The sequence below is a fragment of the Oryctolagus cuniculus genome, chromosome 10 (genome assembly GCF_964237555.1).
Source record: "Oryctolagus cuniculus chromosome 10, mOryCun1.1, whole genome shotgun sequence".
NCBI classification, from domain to species: Eukaryota; Metazoa; Chordata; class Mammalia; order Lagomorpha; family Leporidae; genus Oryctolagus; species Oryctolagus cuniculus.
Window position 1 is genome coordinate 106,068,475 of NC_091441.1, and position 20,442 is coordinate 106,088,916.

General features: G+C 42.5%; 1 protein-coding gene across 13 annotated transcripts in view; it reads left to right on the top strand.

Moving 5' to 3' along the window:
* Positions 1–20,442, top strand: part of ULK4 (unc-51 like kinase 4) — a 617,184-nt gene that overhangs the window by 211,456 nt on the left and 385,286 nt on the right. For all 13 annotated transcript variants that reach the window (XR_007921958.2, XM_051852640.2, XM_051852641.2 and 10 more), the window contains 2 exons: positions 6,075–6,126; positions 6,215–6,309. Coding sequence is in view for 12 of the 13 variants with exons in the window: in XM_051852640.2 (XP_051708600.2) it covers positions 6,075–6,126; positions 6,215–6,309 (147 nt within the window). In the remaining variant the exon portion in view is untranslated. The remainder of the gene's footprint in view (positions 1–6,074; positions 6,127–6,214; positions 6,310–20,442) is intronic.

A 20,442-nucleotide genomic window follows, 5' to 3' on the forward strand; every position in this document is an offset into this window, starting at 1 on the left:
TCTCCCACCAGTGGGTGTCCTAGCAGGTGCCCAGTGTTCTCCAGGGTTTTCTCAATATGGGCATCTCTAGGGACCAGAAAATAACCCTGATGCACAAGTTGTTTTAATATTGAAAAACCTGTAGTACATTTTATCCTGTATCAGCTCACCCAAGTAGATGGCTTTTAGCAAATAAACTGAAGGTTGTTTGGCTCTGCACAGGCTGTTTTGGTAGGGTAATTGTGGATCATTCCAGCACTCTGACTGTTTTTCTTATTGATTCTGTTTGTTGACCTTGCCTGTGTGTTCTTCCTTATGCTCAGTGTGGATGACACCCATGAAATACTGGTAAAGTGAGAGAAGTGTTGACTACAATTCAGGACCTGGGTTTCCTTGTCCATCAAAAGTACTTACATGGGGCGGTGCTGTGTGATCACTGAAAAGTGATCCCTGTTAAATATAAGAGTGGGAATAAGAGAGGGAAGAGATGTGCAATTCGGGACATGCTCAAGCTGACTTACCTCAAACGGTAGAGTTAGAAACATACCAGGGGATTCCAATTCAATCCCATCAAGGTGGCATATACCAATGCCATCTCACTAGTCCCAGTGATCAATTTTTGTTCACAATTGATCATAATGATAGGACTAAGAGTCAAAGGGATCACATAAACAAGAATAGTGTCTGCAGATACTAGCTGATAGAATAAAAAAGGGAGAGAATGATCCAACATGGGAAGTGAGATAAACAGCAGACCCATAGAATGGCAGATGTCCTAAATAGCACTCTGGCCTCAGAATCAGACCGTAAGGCATGCGGATCTGGCTGAAAAGCCCATGAAAGTATTTCAGGCATGGAAAGCTAAGATACTCTGGGGGGAAAAAAAAAAACCTAAATGAAAGATCTCTGTGAGTGAGATCCCAGTGGAAAGAACGGGTTATCAAAGAAGGAGGTACCTTTCTCTGAAGGGAGGAGAGAACTTCCACTTTGACCATGGCCTTGTCTAAATATGATCAGAGTCGGTGAACTCAGGGGGCTTCCATAGCCTTGGCAGCTCATGACAAGAGCCTAGGGTGATTACTGATGCCATAAACAAGAGTGTCAATTTGTTAAGTCAACAACAGGAGTCACTGTGCACTTACTCCTCATGTAGGATCTTTGTCCTTAGTGTGCTGTACATTGAGATTTAATGCTATAACTAGTACTCAAACAGTATTTTTCATTTTATGTTTCTGTGTGGGAGCAAACTGTTGAAATCTTTACTTAATGTATGCTAAACTGATCTTCTGTATATAAAGAGAAATGAAAATGAATCTTGATGTGAATGGAAGGGGAGAGGGAGTGGGAAAGGGGAGGGTTGCGGGTGGGAGGGACGTTATTGGGGGGGGGGAAGCCATTGTAATCCATAAGCTGTACTTTGGAAATTTATATTCATTAAATAAAAGTTTAAAAAAGTTGTTACATTATGGTGAACCTTTGAGGGTTGGTTGTTGCCTCTCTAATTCATGAAGATTCCAGAAGTATTACTCAAGTTACAATGCCCTCTTGACCTCTTGCGCTACAGCCAACTTGCCCAGCATCCCATAGCCCTTTAGAAATGTACAGTGCAGATGAACATATTAAAGCCTCTTGTGTTTTCTGCCTTAGAGTAAGTTGAGGGTTTTGCTTCAGCACAGATATCCTGGGTTGATTTGGGGTAAGTGGTTGCTACATGACGTAAATGCCCGCTAGCCCAGTATGCAGAGCCCAGCACTCTGTGACATCAGGAAGCTGTCCATTCATACGTAGGCATTCAGCAGTGTGTTTTCAAAGCCTTACTGGTGCATCTGGAGACAACTGTTAGTCTTAATATCTGCCAGAGAATTTTTGGTAGAGTAGCTATGGTATTAAGGCATTTGTTGTCCTGTTATATATTTTTTAAAAAGTGCACCTTAATTTGAGTATTCAAGCTTAGTTCTCTTTGAGTAGCTATATCCAGTAGCAGCAGGCTGTGGCCACGAACTTCTTGGGCTTTGCTAAACCGGTTCTTCTGGGCTCCTGGCATGTCTCGGCGTGGCTGTGGAGCCTTCAGGCAGGGGCTGGCGTGATTATTACTCCGAAGGAAGGTCTTTATAGAGCAGGTGGGGGAGTCATTGGAACTGGGGCTGCTGTTGGCTTCAGTGTTCATGGTGCCACCATGGGCAAGGATTACCTCTTTGGAGAATTTGTTTTGGTAGAAGAATTCAGGATCTTCACATTGGAAGCATGAATATAGGAATTAGTTTTTTCTTTTTCTTTTTTTTTTTTTTTATGTTTTTCTCCAAGTAAATGAAGTTTTACAGGTTTAAAGAGATGAGGTTTGGAAATAATTTTGCAGGGTACTTGTAAGCCATTATCAGGTGTTCAAAGGCTGCAGGCAAAAGAGCTGATAATTGCTGTTTGTACTCCCTGTTGGCAGAAGCAGCCTTCCCTCACACTCCCCCGTGCAGGTTTTAAGCAGTGAAGTCTCTGGGGGCGAAGTCTGGTGAGGAAATTGTCCAGTGAACACCGGGCTGCTTCTGGCTCGCCTTGAATGGACTGGGAACCGGGAAGTAATGCGTTAGGGGACTTGCTGTGGGCATCATTATCTTTCTTTGAAAATGGTCTTCACCAAGGAGCTCAGGAAGAAGACTTTGTTGTGTTTGTTCCTAGGTTCTGGCCTCATTAGTTTATAAATGGACAATGGTCAGTGGTTATAGTTTTCTACAAAAATGATGTAGAGACACACTTCCTGCCCTCGACAGATTTTTAGTTTTGGTGAACACCACTTTGCTGAAAGATTTTTGGCTTCGGTTGTAGATAAAACAGAGGTATTGCATGCCTATGTTTAAAAACAGGATGCTACGTACTTACTCAATGCCACATCACTGCTCTTGTTAGGAGATTTAAAAAAAAAAAAAACAGATCTTGAGTTGATCTCCCAAGGTTGCTATAGGAGTTATTTTCACGTTCTTGGAGGAAATATTAAATGATTCCGAGGAGCACAGGCATACCCTCAAGGTGTAGCTGTGTCCCCTGCCTCTAGGTGGTGCTGTTTCCCGCCCTACACTCCTAGACAGTGAGCCAGGCGTCCATTGTCTTAGCTCTGCTGCGAAAACCTCCAGCTTTAAAGATGATGCCGTCAGGGGGTAGCCTGTGATGTGGTCGTCTTTGGATTCTGGGCCATCGTCCTTCTTTCCTTACAATGTTTTCAGAACTCACCGTAGTCTGCACACTGTTCCTGTCGTCATTGTACAGTCCGCTACCCGCTCGGAAGGACCCTTCCTGCCACTCCGCCTCTCAGCTCCTCTGCTGCCTTTCTCCCCGTGGGTCCCTCTGTCTGCCCGTCGGCTGCCTGCCCCTGAGGTCAGGCCCCTGACTTTGTGGTCAGCCTCCCCTCGTCTGACCATAACCCCGACTCTCAACTCACTTCTTCCGCTCCCCAACTCCAGTAGCCCTGCAGCCTGTCTGAGACTCGAATCGTTCTCCCCAGCGTTCCACTCATCACCGTGCCCTCCGTGGCTCTGTCCTTTATAATTCTTTTCACTGGGCGTAGATGGCCTGGTTTAGCATCCATCACGGCCTTGCAGATATCCATAACTCCCTTTGCTCGCTCGCTCTCTAGGACAACCTCATGCTGGTTAAATAAAATTCCCCACCTACCCTGCTCTGCTTTGATTGGTTAAGTATGGTTAGAGAAGAAAACACAGTGCAAGTCACTGATCTCACTTTAAGTTCTTGACTGCTTGTGTCAAGGGGCCATCTGTGTACTGGGCATGTCCACTCGGCTGTCCCGATAGGCACACCTTCATGCTCATTGAGATGGCCGCTCATATTCCCTTCTGCTCTCTCCTCGTATCGCTAAAGATTGTCATCACTCTTCCCTCTTTACTTCCATTACGCTAAGAATGAAGAAGAAATACAGCCACGGACATTCAAATAGGAAATCGATGAAGTATTCAGTGGGGATTTTATTTTTTTAATTCAATAGGGGGAGTGTAAGGAAGAAAGTAAGTTAGAAGAAGCCCCTAAGTTCACCATCTAGAGGACCCTTAAGGACATTGAAGACAAGGAAAAGGTAGTACATGGGGCGGTTACGAAACCCCAGGGGCAGAGAAGCAGAGGTACACAGGGGACGTCCACCTGCTGTCTCAGGGTCCGTGGTGACCTGCCCCTCCTCTCTGAGGGATTCTTCCTCAGACATGATAGCTCGTGTTCCCAGGGTTTGTGTATCATCTGCGTATTATTTCAGCACAAGTAGCGCCCGAGCAGCCACACTGCTCTGTGCCTGCCTTTTTAGTAACCCACAGACTTCGATGTAGAGTTAAGGCTTAAGACATGTTTTCCTCTGACTTTTTAAAAATTCAACCTCAAATTTGTCAGAAGGTATCTGCCTGTTTGGGAATTTTATGAATATATGATTTCAGCCGAATTTTCGTTGAAAGTATACAGTACCTCTTTCTTTTATTAACTCTATTCTTTATTTTTTAGTCTTTTCCCTCTCTGCTTACTTACAGAGTGAAAATTTACATTATCCAGTAATTTTTTTTTACTTTGAGAGTGCTTGTATTTTTTTTAAGCTGGACAGAAAACACAAGTCTTTGAAAATTTTTATTTTAAAGGTAATTTGTGCTTACTAAAGTGCATGCTTGTTAAAGAAAAATGTGGAAAATTATAAATTTGAGGAAAGAAAATTATCTGTAACTTCACTTCTGAGACAACCATTGTCAACGTATTGTGTCCTTAATAATGTTTTCTATTCATATGTCTGCATTTGTTTATATAGGTCGTGTGTTTAATGTATGTATGATATCTGTGGATACGAGTGGTTGAGACCATGTTGTGTGTGTGTAGGATAGACAGATGAATATTCTGCCTTTCTAATTTCACATTGTATCATAACTAAAACGTCTTAAAGGCTGTATACTATCTTATTTGTTTCTACTGCATATGGTTTCATACAATTACAGTTAAGTTACAACACATCCAGATAGCATCCTGTTTGGAAGCACATATATATGTGGGAGGGTATTTTTAAAATATGAAGGAAATTATAGTCATGAAGATGGTTGTGTCTCGGAGAGAGAAAGGAAGGTGAGACAGGGAGATTGAACTGGGAGTGTGTTGGTGTCTTGAATGGTAGATCTCAGGGTTTTCTGTATTTTAACTGAAAATGCAAGCGTAAGTTGTTCTATGTAAATTACATATGTTCTTTTATGTTTAGGAGGAACCCTTGGCACATAGTAGTGGACCAGTTTCCACTCTGGGCTAATTGCTTACACTGAGTTCTTTTTTAGTCCAAGGTCATCTTGTGTTTTATTTGCTATTTGTTAAATAGAAAATATGTTGTGTAGACCGCTTTGGGGGCCAAGGACTAGAACGCTGTTGCTGTGACTCCACACATCACAACCGCGAGTGCTCAGCCCGTTCCAGCCGTGGCCGTGGTCTTCACACTGAGGTCACATTCATGGAGCACCTGCCCTAGGCACCGAGGCCTGCAGAGAGCTCACTGCACAGCGGCTCAGGCTGCCTATCAGACAGCATTGGGATCACCCTGCAATCAGGCGTCGGCCCGGAGCGTGGGGTCCAAGGGCTGGGGGAAGGAAGTTCCCGAGAGAAACTGACAGCGGGTGAAATCTGAGGACAGGCTTCGGGCTCTAACCTGCGTCTCGCGTCAGTTTGAGTTCAAGTTGGCCAAGCCTTGACGTTCCTCTGAGATGATGCTTTGATCTGCTCAGGGGCTGTTCTCACTGATGTACAAGGTTGTGAGGCAGTGAGCATGGCTTGTTATTGGATATGCTCACGCGTCAATTGGATCACTCAATTCTATATGTGTTTGTGTCCCTATTGAGTTATTCCAACATTAAACCCCATTGGTAGTGTTTTGTACATTTTTAAGCTATCGTAATTTATAATTTATGTATAGTATTTAATATAACCATGTGTAAAAACAGGTTATAGTATTTATATGGGCTATATAATGCCTTCCATGAATTATTTTATGAAGAATGATATACATTGGGGTAAAATATACTTAAGTTTTATTTGAGTTATTTTGACAGTTCTATTTATTAAAAACAGTACTTTTTTTTTTCCAGAGTCATATTACGTCGGTAGACTCAGGAGAAACAAATATAGATGGAGCCATTGGTGAGTAGACCACGGGACCTTTTGTCTTTGCTTGAGGCACTTTGATGCTGTGCTTAATAAACACCTCCGACCTTAACTGTATTTCTAGGACTGACGGCGTCGGAAGAATTTATCAAGATCACGTTGTCGGCTTTTGAAGCAGTAATACAGTATCCCCTTTTATTGAAAGACTATCGCTCTACGGTCAGTTCTGGTTGCTTTCCATCATAGCTCTTGTGCATTTAGTGGGTAATCCTCTCTACAGAAAGACCTGGAGTGTACACATGTATGCTGGGCTCCTGCGTGTTCTTGGCATGAAATAACCACGCACAACTGCGGCCCCCCTCTGGCAGGATGAACCCAGGACACCTGCTGTGTCCGTCTTGATAGACTTCCGCAGGACTTTCTCTGCGCACCAGTGTCCTTCCCGGTCAGTGTCTTTGCCCGGCCCTAGTTCCGTCCTACTGCTGTGTGGAACACAAGAATCCATGACCCTCACTCGTGTGCAGTGGGTACCCACTATCAGATCTTCCCCAAGATCGCCTTCCCTTTTCACGACTTATTGACATGACACACACATGCACACGCACACACAAACTTCCACGTATGACATGAAACATAGTGTTTTTCCTGCTATGTCTGGTTTATTTCACTTAACAGTGAAATCCAATTCCTTCTGTTTTGTGGGAAATGTCAGGATTTCATTCTTTAATGGTTGAGTAGTATTTCCTTGAGTGTGTGTGTGTGTGTGTGTATCACTTTTTTTTTTTATCCATTCGCCTATTGTTGGGCATCTAGATTGATACCTATTATGAATAGTTCTGCAGTAAACATGGGAGTATAGTTAAGTCTTTCGTATGCTGGTTTCATTTCCTTTGGCTATATTCGCAAAACTGGGATAGCTGAGTCATGTGGTAGATCTAATTTAAGCCTTTTGAAGAGGCTCCATGCTGTTCTCTATAATGGCTCTACTAATTTGCATTCTCACAAATGTATTAGAATTCCCTTTTCTCTACACTTTGCTGGTGTTTGCTTTTTTTTTTTTGATAGTAGCTATTATAACTGGAGTGAGATGATGCTTCATTAATATTTATTTGCATTTATCTGTGAATGTTAGTGTTATAACTAATGTTATTGATCATTTTCTTCAGTGGTTTGCAAAAGAAGAAACACAAATGGTCAACAGTAAAATTTTATTAACACTTCAACACACATATGCTTCCGCGATAGTGATGGTGGGGACAACAGTGATGTTACATCAAAGTATCAAGAATTCTTCTATCTGAATTTTGAATATTGACTTGTTTGAGAGGCACAGAGAGAGAGAGTGAGCATGAGTGTCCTCAGCCATTGACTTGCTCTCCAAATGTACACAACGGCTAGGGGTTGGGCCACAGCAGAAATCTGGAGCCATGAACTCCATTCAAGTTCCCAAATTTGATGACAGGAACCCAGTTATTGGAGATATCTTTCCTGCCTCCCAGGTCTGTATCAGCAGGAAGCTGAAATGAGGAACAGGAGGCAGATAGTTGAACCCAGATGCTCTGCTATGGGATGTGGAGGTCTTGACTGCCCAGCCGAATGTACATCGCTGTAGCTGAAATTTTAAGGCCTGTTTTGATATATTTGGCTTTTTGTATTAGAGAAAGTTTATTAAAGATGATCTAGAAATGCTAGAGTTTTGACTGTGACTTTCCAGTTTTCTTTGTCTTATTTGTGTTCTAAGAGGAAGATGATGGAGCTGGTACTGCGGCATGCTAGAATAAGCCTCTCTGCCTGTGGCACCAGCATCCCATGTGGGCACCAGTTCATGTCCTGGCTGCTCCACTGAGGTCCAGCTCCCTGCTAATGTGTCTGGGACAGCAGTGTGGTGCTTGGGCCCCTGAACCAATGTGGGAGACCTGGAAGAAGCTCTTGGCTTTAGATCAGCCCAATTCTGGCCATTGCAGCCGTTTGGAAAATGAACCAGCAGATCGAAGACACCCCCCTCCTTCCCTTCCTACTTCCCTCCCTGCTTCTCTCTCTGTCTTCCTCTCCCTCCCCTCTCCCTCTCCTTCTCTCTCTACCCCCCCCCCCATCTATAACTCTGCCCCTCAAATAAATAAATCTTAAGAAAAAGGGAAGTACTAGGACCGTGGGAAATACAAAGTTCAGTGAGTTTTCCTTAAAATGTTTTTGGGATTTGAATTAAAAGTTTAAACCAAGGCACAAGTGAGGCCTATTTTATTCACATTGAGTTACCATTGAGTTACCGTTGTGTGTGATGATTGAACATTTGTTAATTGCCCTGCTTACTGTGTTTTAACTACTATGCTAGGCACAGAGGAAAGGTGGAAGTGCCCCTATGAAACCTACAGTTTAATCCAGAGATGCATAGGATAGAGCATAAGAAGCATGCAGAGAAATGCATGATACTATCAGGTGACAATTAGTGGCACTCAGAAAAAAGGGATGAACATCTAGGTGAATAGCAGTGATTTTTGTAGATGACATTGTGTTTTCACTAAGGAGCATTTGGGCAGAGACCTGGTAAGCCCAGGGAAAGAGCTTCCTACACAGAGGGAGTAGCAAGTGCAGAAACCAGAAGCAGGGTGATGATGTGGTTGGAGTAGAGCAGCCTTCTGGGAGTTGAGGGTGAGCAGATAGGGTGGGGAACAGGAAAGCAGCAGATCGGGCTCTTGGCCATGGTCATGAATTTGGATATTACTCTGACTACTGATCACTGATTTCTTAGTGGCCCCATTCCTGTACCACAAATAGTTTTAATATAGTTTTATAGATAGGAATACTATTTTTTTTCAACTATCTATTTTGTATTGCGTTTCATGTTTCTGGTGATCCATTGAGCTCAGCAAGGCATTTCGTGTGGTTTGTCAGGTGATGCCCAGGGTGGAATCATCTGGAGGCTTCACGGCCCTCCCTCCCAACCTGTGTATCATCCCTTTAGAAGGGGGATCTTATGGTGGTCTGACTAATTTCGTGTTAGTGTAGGACTCTAAAGAACACATCATGGATAGTGTAAACATTGTGTTGTTATTCAGTCTTCCGCTCCATGAATGTGGAAGATTTTTCCAGTTTTTTTTTTTGTGTCTTGTGTTTTGCTTGCTAATGTTGTGTGATTTTCTTGTTAGAGATTTCACACCCTTGGTTAATTTTATTCCAAGTTATTTAAATGTTTTGTAGGTATTGTGAATGGGACTGATCTTATAAGTTCTATCTCAGTCATGGCAGTGTTTGGGTATACAAATGCTGTTGATTGTTGTGTTTATTTTATATCCCTCAACTATGCCAAGCTCTGCCGAGTTCGCATAGTGTTTTAGTGGAGTCTTTTGGTTCCCCTGTGTGTAGGATCATATCCTCTGTGAACAGGGATAATTTGACTTCCTCCTTTCCCATTTGTATCCATTGGATTTCTTTTTCTTGTCTAATGGCTCTGGCTCAAACTTAAAGAACTATATTGTATAGTAATGGTGAGAATGGGAATCTTTTTCTGGTTTAGGATCTTACTAGAAATGCTTCTAGTATTTTCCATTCAACATGATGCTGACTGTGGATTTGTCATATATTGCCTTGATGGTGTTGATGTATGTTCCTTTTTTTAAAGAAAAGATTTATTTATTTGAAAGTTAGAGTTACACAGAGAGAGATGAGAGGCAGAGAGAGGGAGATGTCTTACAACTGCTGGTTGACTCCCCAGATGGCTGCAACGGCTGGAGCTGCACCTATCCAAAGCCAGGAGCTTCCTCCGGGTCTCCCACGTAGGTACAGGGGCCCAAGGACCTGAGCCATCTTCCACTGCTTTGCCAGGCCATGGCAGAGAGCTTTGGCAGAGAGATTGGAAGTGGAGCAGCTGGGACTTGAACTGGTGCCCAAATGGAATGCTGGCACTTCAGGAAGCGGCTTCATCCACTATGCCACAGTGCTGGTCCCTGTATGTTCCATCTATAACCAGCAACCTGTTTTTCCTTTTTTATCATGAAAGGATGTTGTATTTTATTGAATGCTTTCTCTTCATCTGTTGAGATAATCATAGTTTTTATTCTTCAATTTGTTAATGTTATTACATTATCAATTTTACATTTATAATTTACATTATACAATATCACATTTGTTAATTTGTGTATGTTGAACCATCCCTGAATCCTACAGATAATCCTAATTGATCCAGGTATATGATATTTCTGATGTGTTCTTGGATTCGATTAGCTAGTATCTTGTTGAAGTTTTTTATATGTATTTTCATCAGGAATATTAGTCTATACGCCTCTTTTACTGTTGTTTCTTTTTCTGGTTTTGGAATTAAGGTGTTGCTGGTCTCATAGAAGGAGTTTGGGAGGATTCCCTTCCTTTCAGTTGTTTTAATAGTGTAAGAAGAGTTGGGGTTAGTTCTTCTTTAAAAGTTTGGCATAATTCAGCAGTGAAGCCACCTGGTCATAGGCTTTCCTTTGGGAGGGTCTTTTTTACTGATTCAGTCTTTGTCTTGGCTGTTGGTCTTGTTCAGATTTTCTGTGCCTTCATGAAACAATTTTGGTAGGTTGTTTGTTGGCATACAGCTATTTGTAATAATTCCAGAGGATTCTTTTTTATTTCTGTAGTATCTGTTAGGTTTTTTTCTCAATTTTGATTTTATTAATTTGGGTCTCTCCCAACCCCTTTTTGTTCATTGGGCCAATATAGGTTATCAATTTTAGTTTTTGAAAAAATCAGCTGTTAATTTCATTGATCTTTCATATGATTTTCTAAATTTGTGTTTTTTCTTCTTTAATTTGTATTATTTCTGTGCTCTTAATTTTGAATTTACTTTTTTCTTGTTTTTCCTAGAGCCTTGAGATGCATTGTTAGATCATTTATTAGATGCTTTTCCACTTTCTTGATACAGGCACTAATCTCACTGCTCTTACTGTATTCCTTAAGTTTTGATATGTTGTATTGTCATCTTCATTTGTTTTCAGGGATATTTTTCTTTTTCTTTTAGGAAAACTACTTGAAATTCAGAGTTAAAGTTAGAGAGGGAGGGAGGAGAGGGTGGAGGAGAGAGAGGTAGGTTGATTAATTAATTGATAGACTTTTTGTATCTGCTGCTTTACTCCCCAAATGGCTGCAATGGCCAGGGCTGAGTCAGATGGAAATCAGGAGTCAGGCGCTTCATCCAGGTTGTCAACGTGAGAGGCAGGGGCCCAAGCACTAGGACTATCTTCTTCTTTTTCTAGGACATCAGCAAGAAGCTAGATCAGAAGCAGAGCAGCTGCGATATATCCACTGTGCCACAGTGCAGGCCCCTTGATTTCATCTATGTCCCACTGTTCATAAAGGAGCATGTTGTTCAGTTTCTATGTGTTTACATGTTTTCTAGTGTTTCATAGGTTGTTAATTTCCAGCTTCATTCCATTGTGGTTAAGAAAGATACATGGTGTGATTTCAGTTTTTTGGAGTTTGTTGAGGGTTGTTTTATGGCCTAGCATGTGGTCTGTCCTAGAGTTTGTTCCATGCACTGATGAATTGAATATGTTATTTGCAGCTGTGGGATGAAATGTTCTGCAGGTATTGGGTCCATTTGATCAATAGTATAGATTAACTGTGTTGTTTCTTTGTTGATATTTTTGTCTAGTTGATCTGTCCATTGATGAAAGTGATATGTTGAAATTCCCCATTATTGTTTTAGAGCCTGTGTATTTTAGATCCATTAACATGTGCTTTAAATAGCTGGGTGCCCTAGCATTGCACATATATACATTTACTATATAGTCAAATCTTCCTGTTAAAATTGATAACTTATTACATAATGCCTTTCTTTGTCTCTCTTAACAACTTCTGTCTTTTTTAAAGATTTATTTATTTATTTATTTGAAAGCAGAGTTACAGAGAGGCAGAGAGGCAGAGAGAGAGAGAGAGAGAGAGAGAGAGAGAGAGAGATCAGTCTTCGACCCAATGGTTCACTTTCCAAATGGCTTCAATGGCAGAAGCTGGGCTGATCCAAAGCCAGGAGCTAGAAGCTTCCTCCATGTCTCCCATGAGAGTGCAGGGGCCCAAGTGCTTGGGCCATCTGCTGCTGCTTTCCCAGGCCATAGCAGAGAGCTGGATCAACAGTGGAGCAGCTGGGACTTGAACCCACACTCGTATGGGATGCCAGCACTGCAGGTGTTAGTTTACCCACTATGCCACATTGCTGGCCCCAAGTTTTTGTCTTAAAGTCTGTTTTGTCTGATTTGGATGGCTACTCCAGCTCATTTTTTTTATTTCTGTTTGCATGGAATATCTCCCTCCATCCTTTCGCTTTGAGTCTGTGTATCTTTGTTGGTAAGGTGTTTCTTGTAGGCAGCAAACAGATGGGTCTTGGTTTTTAATCCATTCAGCCAGTCTGCATTTTTTAAGTGGAGAATTTAGTCCATTTACATTCAAAGTTATTATTGATAAGTAATGACTTGGTCCTGCCTTTTTCCCACAAATATTCATATTTTTTGGTTTTGGATGTCTTTTACTGGGAAATTTTCTGCCTTAACATTCTTTCAAGATGTTATCTTTGTCCTCAATTATCATTTAAATCCGGCAGAACAGTGTCAAGTTCTTTCAGTTTCTGTTTGTTTTGGAGGGTCTTTCTTTCACCTTCATTTATCAATGAGAGCTTCATTGGCACAGTATTCTGGTTGGCAGTGATTTTCTTTCAGGACTTGGTCTGTGTCTCTCCATTCTTCACCTAGCCTGTAAGGTTTCTGATGAGAAATCTGTGAATATAATTAGAGTTCCTTTTTAAAGGTAATTTGGCATTTCTCTCTTGAATATTTGAGGATGTTTTCTCTTTGAAAGTTGGATTATATAATGTGTTGTGGTGAAGATCTTTTTTGATCCTGTCTATCAGGTGTTCTTTGCACTTTCTGTACCTGGATGTCCATATCTTTTGCCACATTAGGGAAATTGTTTGCTATTATTTCACTGAATAAGTCTTCTAAGCCATTCTGTTACTTTCATTCCTTCAGGAACTCCTAAGACACATTCCTTTGGTAGTTGGATAGTATCCATGGATCTCGAACACTGTTTTTGATTTTTCTAATTTTTCTTAATTTAAAATTGTTTTTCTTTGGGATATTTCCAAAATTTGTCGTTTAGCTCAAGTATTCTTTGTTCTGCCTCCCTGAGTCTGTGGTTAAGGCTCTCCACTGCACCTTCTTACCTGACCTACTGAATTCTTCATTTCTAACATTCCAATTTGATTTTTCGTTACTATCTCTGCCTCCTGGCGGAATTTCTTATCCATGTCATGTACAGATTTTGTAACTCACGCATTTGCTTCTCTGTGCTTTTGAGGAATATTATGATCATCCTTCTGACTTCCTTTTCAGGCATTTGCTTTGTCCGTCTCCTAGTCTTTGCAGTCTAATATTAAATGGTTGTTGTATTTCTTTTGGGGATCGTACTGTTTTCTGTGTTCATGTTTCCTGTGTCTCTACATTTGTTGTTATGCATCTGGGTAAACACTTGCTGATGTCTCCTCTGAATACATTGTTCTTTGAAATGCACCTCTATGTCTTAATGAAATGCCTGTTCCTTCAGCAGATATCCAGAGAGATGTACTGGGTCGGGTCAGGAAATCTATCCTTTTTTAAAAAGCAAGTAGATTTAAATCTTTTTTCTATGTAGATAGACAGTCCTATGAAAATATTTATTTATTTCAAAGAGTAGTATGGACACACACATACATACACACACACACATTCTATCTGCTATTTCACTCTTGACTCCCAAATGCCCACGGCATCCAAAGAGACACAAATGCCATCCGAGTCTCTCGTGTGGGTGTCCAAGCTCAGAACTGCATTAGCTGGAACTGGAACTGGCTCTCTGTCAGTGGCTGTAGACATTGCCAGCAGTGGATTAACATGCTGCACCACAACCCCCGTCCCCTGAATTTATCTTTAAATTTCTCTTTCCCACTGGTTTTCCAGTGCCCTTTATCTCCTTCAGCAGTTTAGATCACATGTATATTAAACTCTCTGTGTTTCTTATCAGCTTTCTGTATATTCCATGTCTCTGTTTATTTGAATCATTTCATTCGTTCTGTTTCCGTCATCGATTGTGTCCATTCGACTGTTAGATACAGTCATTGCGTGTTTTTGCAATTTTTCATTTGTGGAAGTTCTGTTGTTGGAAATTCTGCTTGTATTTTTATTTTTAATCTATGTTGCTTTTTACAGTTCTTGTAGATATTTTTTACTGTGTGATTTACTCATTCACATTTGTGAAATGGTTATTGTGTAGTAGGACTGATAATTCTAATATGAGAAGACTGTGAAAGTGTTTTACAATTGCTTTTGGTGTTAGTTACATCTTGTTTGTGTGTGCCCAAGTCATCTCGTTCTTGGAGGTCTGATGGTTGTTGACTTTTGGCTGTTACTGTCCTTGAAATGCATTGTGAACAGTTTCTCAAATCCACTATGGGTGACTATGCTCCTTCCTGCTGCAAGGAACACTTGCCAGGGAGCTGAAGGCTCTGCCCGATGGGACGGTGCCTCAGACCGAGGTCATCTTCACTCAGTGTTCAGATCCCTGGGAATATAGACCTGGTGCCTGAACTCGCCAGGGCAGGCATCTCACTTTTTTAGGAAAATTACTCGTTTATTTACTCGAAAGGCAGAGTGACACAGGGAGGTGAACTGAGAGAGGAGGGATGGAGATGGTTCCATCTGCTGGTTTACTTCCCAAATACTTGGAACAGCAGGGCAGGCCGGGCTGCAGCCAGGAAGCAGGAGCTCTGTCCAGGTCTCCCACCTGGGTGGCACAGGCCCCAGGACTTGGCTTGTCTGCTGCTGCTCTCCTAGGTTCATTAGCAGGGAGATGGATGGAAAGTGGAGCAGGACTCGGCTTCTCATTCTGACATGGGATGCCAGTGTTATAAGTGGCAGCTTAAACAGCTGTGCCACAACGCTGGCTCCTGTCTTCTGGGTTTTCAACAAGCACATATGTGTGGAAGGACTGAAGACCAGGTCTGTTTTTTCTTTACTGTGGGAGTGCAGTCCTCTCTCTGCAGGCACCCTGCTCAGTAGGAGGAGACTCATAAAACTGCATATGGTGGATGGTTCTGGGCCCAGTGTCTCTTGGAGCTCTTGGGTTTGCATCCACGGCAAATGCCTCTTGCCAACAATCAGACCCTCTGTCTGATCTCCCCAGCTCTCTACTTAACACTTGAGTTGAGAGGTTGGTCTGCAAACTCCCCTGCTGTTTTCAGTGCATAAATCTTTCTATTGTTGCGGATGTTTGTATTTTATGCAGCAGTTCTGATGTGTCCAGCAAGAGTCAGGCCAAGTAACCACCCCCACCATAACTAGAAGTCCTGTTTCTCACGGTCATCTCCGTGGCAGTGAATTCTAAGCCTTCAATTGAGATATTCCTTGCTGGGATGTTGCTTATTGATTCTTCTGCCTAATGAACAATAACCTCATGGCTAATTTGTTAAGATCCAGTGTTTACAATTATCTATATCGCATTTAAATGGAAACTTAATTAGTTTGTTTTCTAATCATGAAACACAAGTGTACTAATTACTGGACTATAGCTCTATTATGATGGAGAATGTATCATTGCATCCTACTAACTTGATAAAAATATTTTTCAGTCTACAACTCATGGGAAATCTTTTAATTACTTCTTCTTGAGCATGACTAGAATACATGAAGGTGAAGATCCAGCCCCCCGGGGAGCATAACATTGTTTGAAATGTAGCACACTCCACATTCAAGGCTCCTGATCAATACTTTATTCTATGGAAGTGGCTAAATGCATTTAATTCTTGCTAAGCACAAGCGCTTAACTCAGATTCTTCCCCGAGTTTTTAGACCATTTAATACTTCAGAGTCAGAATTTGCCAGCCTGGCCTACATGGCAGACAGAAAACCACAATGATTGGGTTCAGAGAATTTGTTCCCATTCATGTAGTTTCAAAAAGCACTATTAATAGCAGAGGGAGACATTAAGGTGATTTCTTTAGTGGAAATTTCAGGCACTAAAACACGTAATGTGCCTACAATTTACTGTCGTTTCTTTAACTTGAAAAAAAATAAGCTAAACCGTAACATTTTAAAATGAAACTCCTTCCTTTATGTAAAATGTGAAACTAAATCCCAGAGGCTAATATTGAGTAATCTGGCTTTAATTCAGCCCAACACTGGTGTGAATACTAAGTGCTGGTGCGGCTGTGTAGCACATGGAGCTCTCAGACACCTAGTGGGAGTGTGAATCGGACACGAGTTCTAGAAGACTGCCTGGCAGTGGCCACGGAGACTGAGCCACGAGTCCACACTGTCATGATTCTCAGGACTCCGCAGTTTCATTTCTAAATATATATTCCATAGAAACGTGGCTGTGCCCCAGAAGACACACTGAGAATGCTCCTTGCTTCCTCCTGGAAGCCATCCTAACTCTCATCGGCAGTTGATGGATAAATACATGGTGATGCCATCATTCAACTGAACACCATATAGCAGAGAAGAGGGGCTGTAGTTACTTTTTTTTTTTTTTTAAGATTTATTTTATGTATTTGAAAGACAGAGTTATAGAGAGAGGTAGAGACAGAGAGACAGGGCTTCCATCTGCTGGTTTACTCCCCAGACGACTGCAATGGCTGGAGCTGCACATAGCCAAAGCCAGAAGCCAGAGCTCCTTCCAGGTCTCCCACGTGGGTGCAGGGGCCCAAGCACTTGGGGCATCCTCCACTGCTATCCCAGGCCATAGCAGAGAGCTGGATCAGAAGTGGAGCAGCTGGGACTCAAACCAGCGCCCATATGGGATGCCGGCGCTTCAGTCCAGGGCGTTAACAGCGCCACAGCGCCGGCCCCTGCAGTTAGTCTTAAAACAACATGGATGGATCTCAGAAGTTTAATACTGAACTAAGGTTAACAAGTACAAAATACCATGACCCCATCTGCATGCAGCTTTAAAACCAGCCGGAGTTCCTCTATTACCAGTGAGGGTTGTGGCTACCCTTGGATGGTAACCAGTGGGGTGGTTAATATGGCCTTGTATTAACTTGGTCCTTCATCTGAATGCTGCTTGTGTGGCTGTGTGCCCGTTGTGAGAATTGACTGCATTTGTGTACTTAGGATCAGTATCCCTTTATGTATGTATCTTATATTTGAATTAAAAGTTTAAATATATACAAGGAAAATTTTTAGAGTTTGGTAAATGTAAACCTTCTCACAGACATGCACTGCAAGGATATATCAGTATTATATTTCTTATAGGGTAATAGACATCTATTGTCTTAAAATATGTATTATGGTATATATTTACGTATACAAATGTGCTATCTTGTTTTTCTGTAATCGGGGTCTTTGGGGCTAAGTTCAAGGTGTCAGCCAAGCTGTGCTCCGTCTGGAGCCTTTGAGGGCGGAGCCTGCTGGAGCACACCTGCATTTGGCTCATGCTCCCATCTTTCAGCTTCGTAACCATCAGTAGCACCTTCAGATTTCTCTGACCTTACTTCCTGGACACTGGCCCTCCAGCTGCCCTCCTTCAGGGACTCTTACTAGTATATGGGTCCCGCCCCCTCAAGGCCCTTAACCTAATCATGCCTGCAAAGTCCCTTTTGCCATGTGAAGTAACACATCAGCAGGTGCTGGGCATTGGGACATGGAGCTGGAGGCTGGGGAGAGGATTCTGTCTACCAGATTCCTGTGTGTGTCAATGCCTTCACTACTGCGCTTAGTTGTCTCGATGCTCAGCTTTGCTGTACGTGGGCAGTGCCAACCCTTACAGATTGATTTCTGTGTCCTTGAGACATACGCTTCGTTGTTCATACTGCAAGATCTTGCTGCTTAGTTGCTGGCTACTCTTGGTTGGTTCTGGAAATAGTCATTTGTCTGAGAGCCTTGGTTTCAGTTGGTGGGAACTAGTATTTGAGACCAGGACGCTTGCTGTGCTCCTCTCTCCTGGGGTGTCTGCACTTCTAGGCCATTCTGTGAAGCTGAGCTAGGTTGCAGAATTCCCTGCCCCTGCCCCTTCCCCACCAGGTGGCAGTGGGGTGTGTTTCATTGGCACTTGTATTCACCTCTCTTCTCCTTTTAGTGTGATTCTAATTTCATTTGAAATACAGTTGACTTGAATTTTAAGTTTGCTTTTTATTCCTCCTGTCATTACTGATGTTGATTTTTTTTGAATATTTAGAGCAATTAAATTTTCACAAAAACCACAGCTATCCAAAAAGATAAATTCTGATATCCATTCTACTCTGCCACCACTCCCTCATACCCTCCCTACACTTGTAGGTAACCAGTTAGGTTGCTTTCTGGTTTATCCTTCCAATTTTTTTTTTTTAACAGGAATACTTAAAAAATTTCCCCTTTTACTTATGTAAAAGGTGAAGTACTGTATGTGCTTTTTTTGACAGGCAGAGCCAGACAGAGAGAAAGGTCTTCCTTCTGTTGGTTCACCCCCCAAATGGCCGCTTTGACCTGTGCGCTGCGCCGATCCGAAGCCAGGAGCCAGGTGCTTCCTCCTGGTCTCCCATGCGGGTGCAGGGCCAAGCACTTGGGCCATCCTCCACTGCACTCCCAGGCCACAGCAGAGAGCTTGACTGGAAGAGGAGCAACCGGGACAGAACCGGCGCCCCAACTGGGACTAGAACCTGGGGTGCTGGCGCCGCAGGCAGAGGATTAGCCAAGTGAGCTGTATGTTTTCTTTTGCAGTTTGTTTTTTCTTGCTATCATGAATGCTGGATGTGACTCCACCTCGGTCTCTGGAGGTCTTCCTCACCCTTTATTAAGACAGCGTAGTACTCCTCTTTGCATAAAGGTCACAGGCTGATCAACCATTGTCCTGTGCTTGGGCCTTTAAGTCATTGCTGAGATTTTGCAGTTACAAAGAGTGACCTTGTTCATGTGCAGCTTCCTGTCAGTGGAGCTGTGTCTTCAGGGTATATCCCCGGAAGGGTGATTGCTGGGTCAGAGGGCAGGTGCACATCTACTTCTGTAAGATTCTGCCAGGGTGCCATACAAAGCAGATGAGATTTGTCTTTTTCCATCAGTGACATCCATGAGAGTTCGTTTCTCCACGGTCTTGTCAATAGCCTCTTGTCATCCTTTTAGATTTTTGCCAATCTGATGTGCCCTTGGGAATTCCTTAATATTATTTCAGCCATTGCATTTTGTGAAAAAGCCATAACAGTGTTCTGTCTACTTTTATCAGGTGTTCTCCAAAAGAGTTTCTCTGAAGGACCTGCTCTGCGAGCAGTGGAAGTAGCTGTCATGTCATAGGTGTGGCTTTTCCCGTGAGTCTAACGTGACTTGGTGCTGAGAGGAGGGGACTGGCAGTCTGGGTGGTCACTGCTAACTACTGTGCTGTTAATTGCTGTGCCTACTGAAATGGAGGCAGTGATGATTAATACTAAAATAGAGAGTAAGTATTCTAGTTGAGTGTTTAAAAAAAGAACAGTACTGTTTTCAAATGTTTTGCTTTCACCAGTAAAATAAAGATAAAATAGAAAAATCACTCCTCTACAAAAGTAACACTATAAACACAGATTCATCATCAATGATTAGAAATAGGCTTTTCTACAAGTTCTGAGATTGTTGCTTTTTCTGTGAAATGAAGAAAATGTGAGCATCGTTATTCATAGTTTAAAGCTGCATTTCTTTTTTTTTAATTTGAGAGGTAGAGTAATAGACAGTGAGAGGGAGACAGAGAGAAAGATCTTGTATCTGCTGGTTCACTCCCCAAATGGCCACAACAGCCTGAGCTGAGCCAAAGCCAGGAGCACCCACATTGCATCTGTTGAATGAATTTTAACCGTTGGCCTTGTAGTCCAGTAAATAGCTCATTGCAAGGTTCAAGGTTAGTAGTCCTCACCATCCATCATCTTTGGGACAGGCCGCTCTTCTGAACAGTACAAGCTGCTGAAAGGTCTTAAAAGGTGTAGGAAATACCAGAATGTGGAGTGTGGTCTCAGGGAGTCCTCGAATTACTATCTAATTGAAGCCGTGAGGAAAGACTCGCTGATGGAAGAAGTAGTACCCCATCCAGCTTCCTGACAGCATTGGCTTGCTGTTTACTGTTGCTGCCTAATGAGTGACTATGACTTAGGACAGGGGCTGAGCAGTCAGAAGCCAGGAGCCAGGAGCCAGGTCTACAGCGCAGGTGCAGGGCCCAAGCACGTGGGCCATCTTCTGTTTTCCCAGGCCATAGCAGAGAGCGGGATCAGAGGAGGCGCAGCCGGGACTGGAACTGGTGCCCCTATGGAGTGCTGGTGCCACAGGCGGAGGATGAACCTACTGTGCCACAGCGCTGGCCCAGCTGCCTATCTAATATCTCGCTGTCAACATCTCTCAAAATAGAAAATGTTAAATTGTAAAC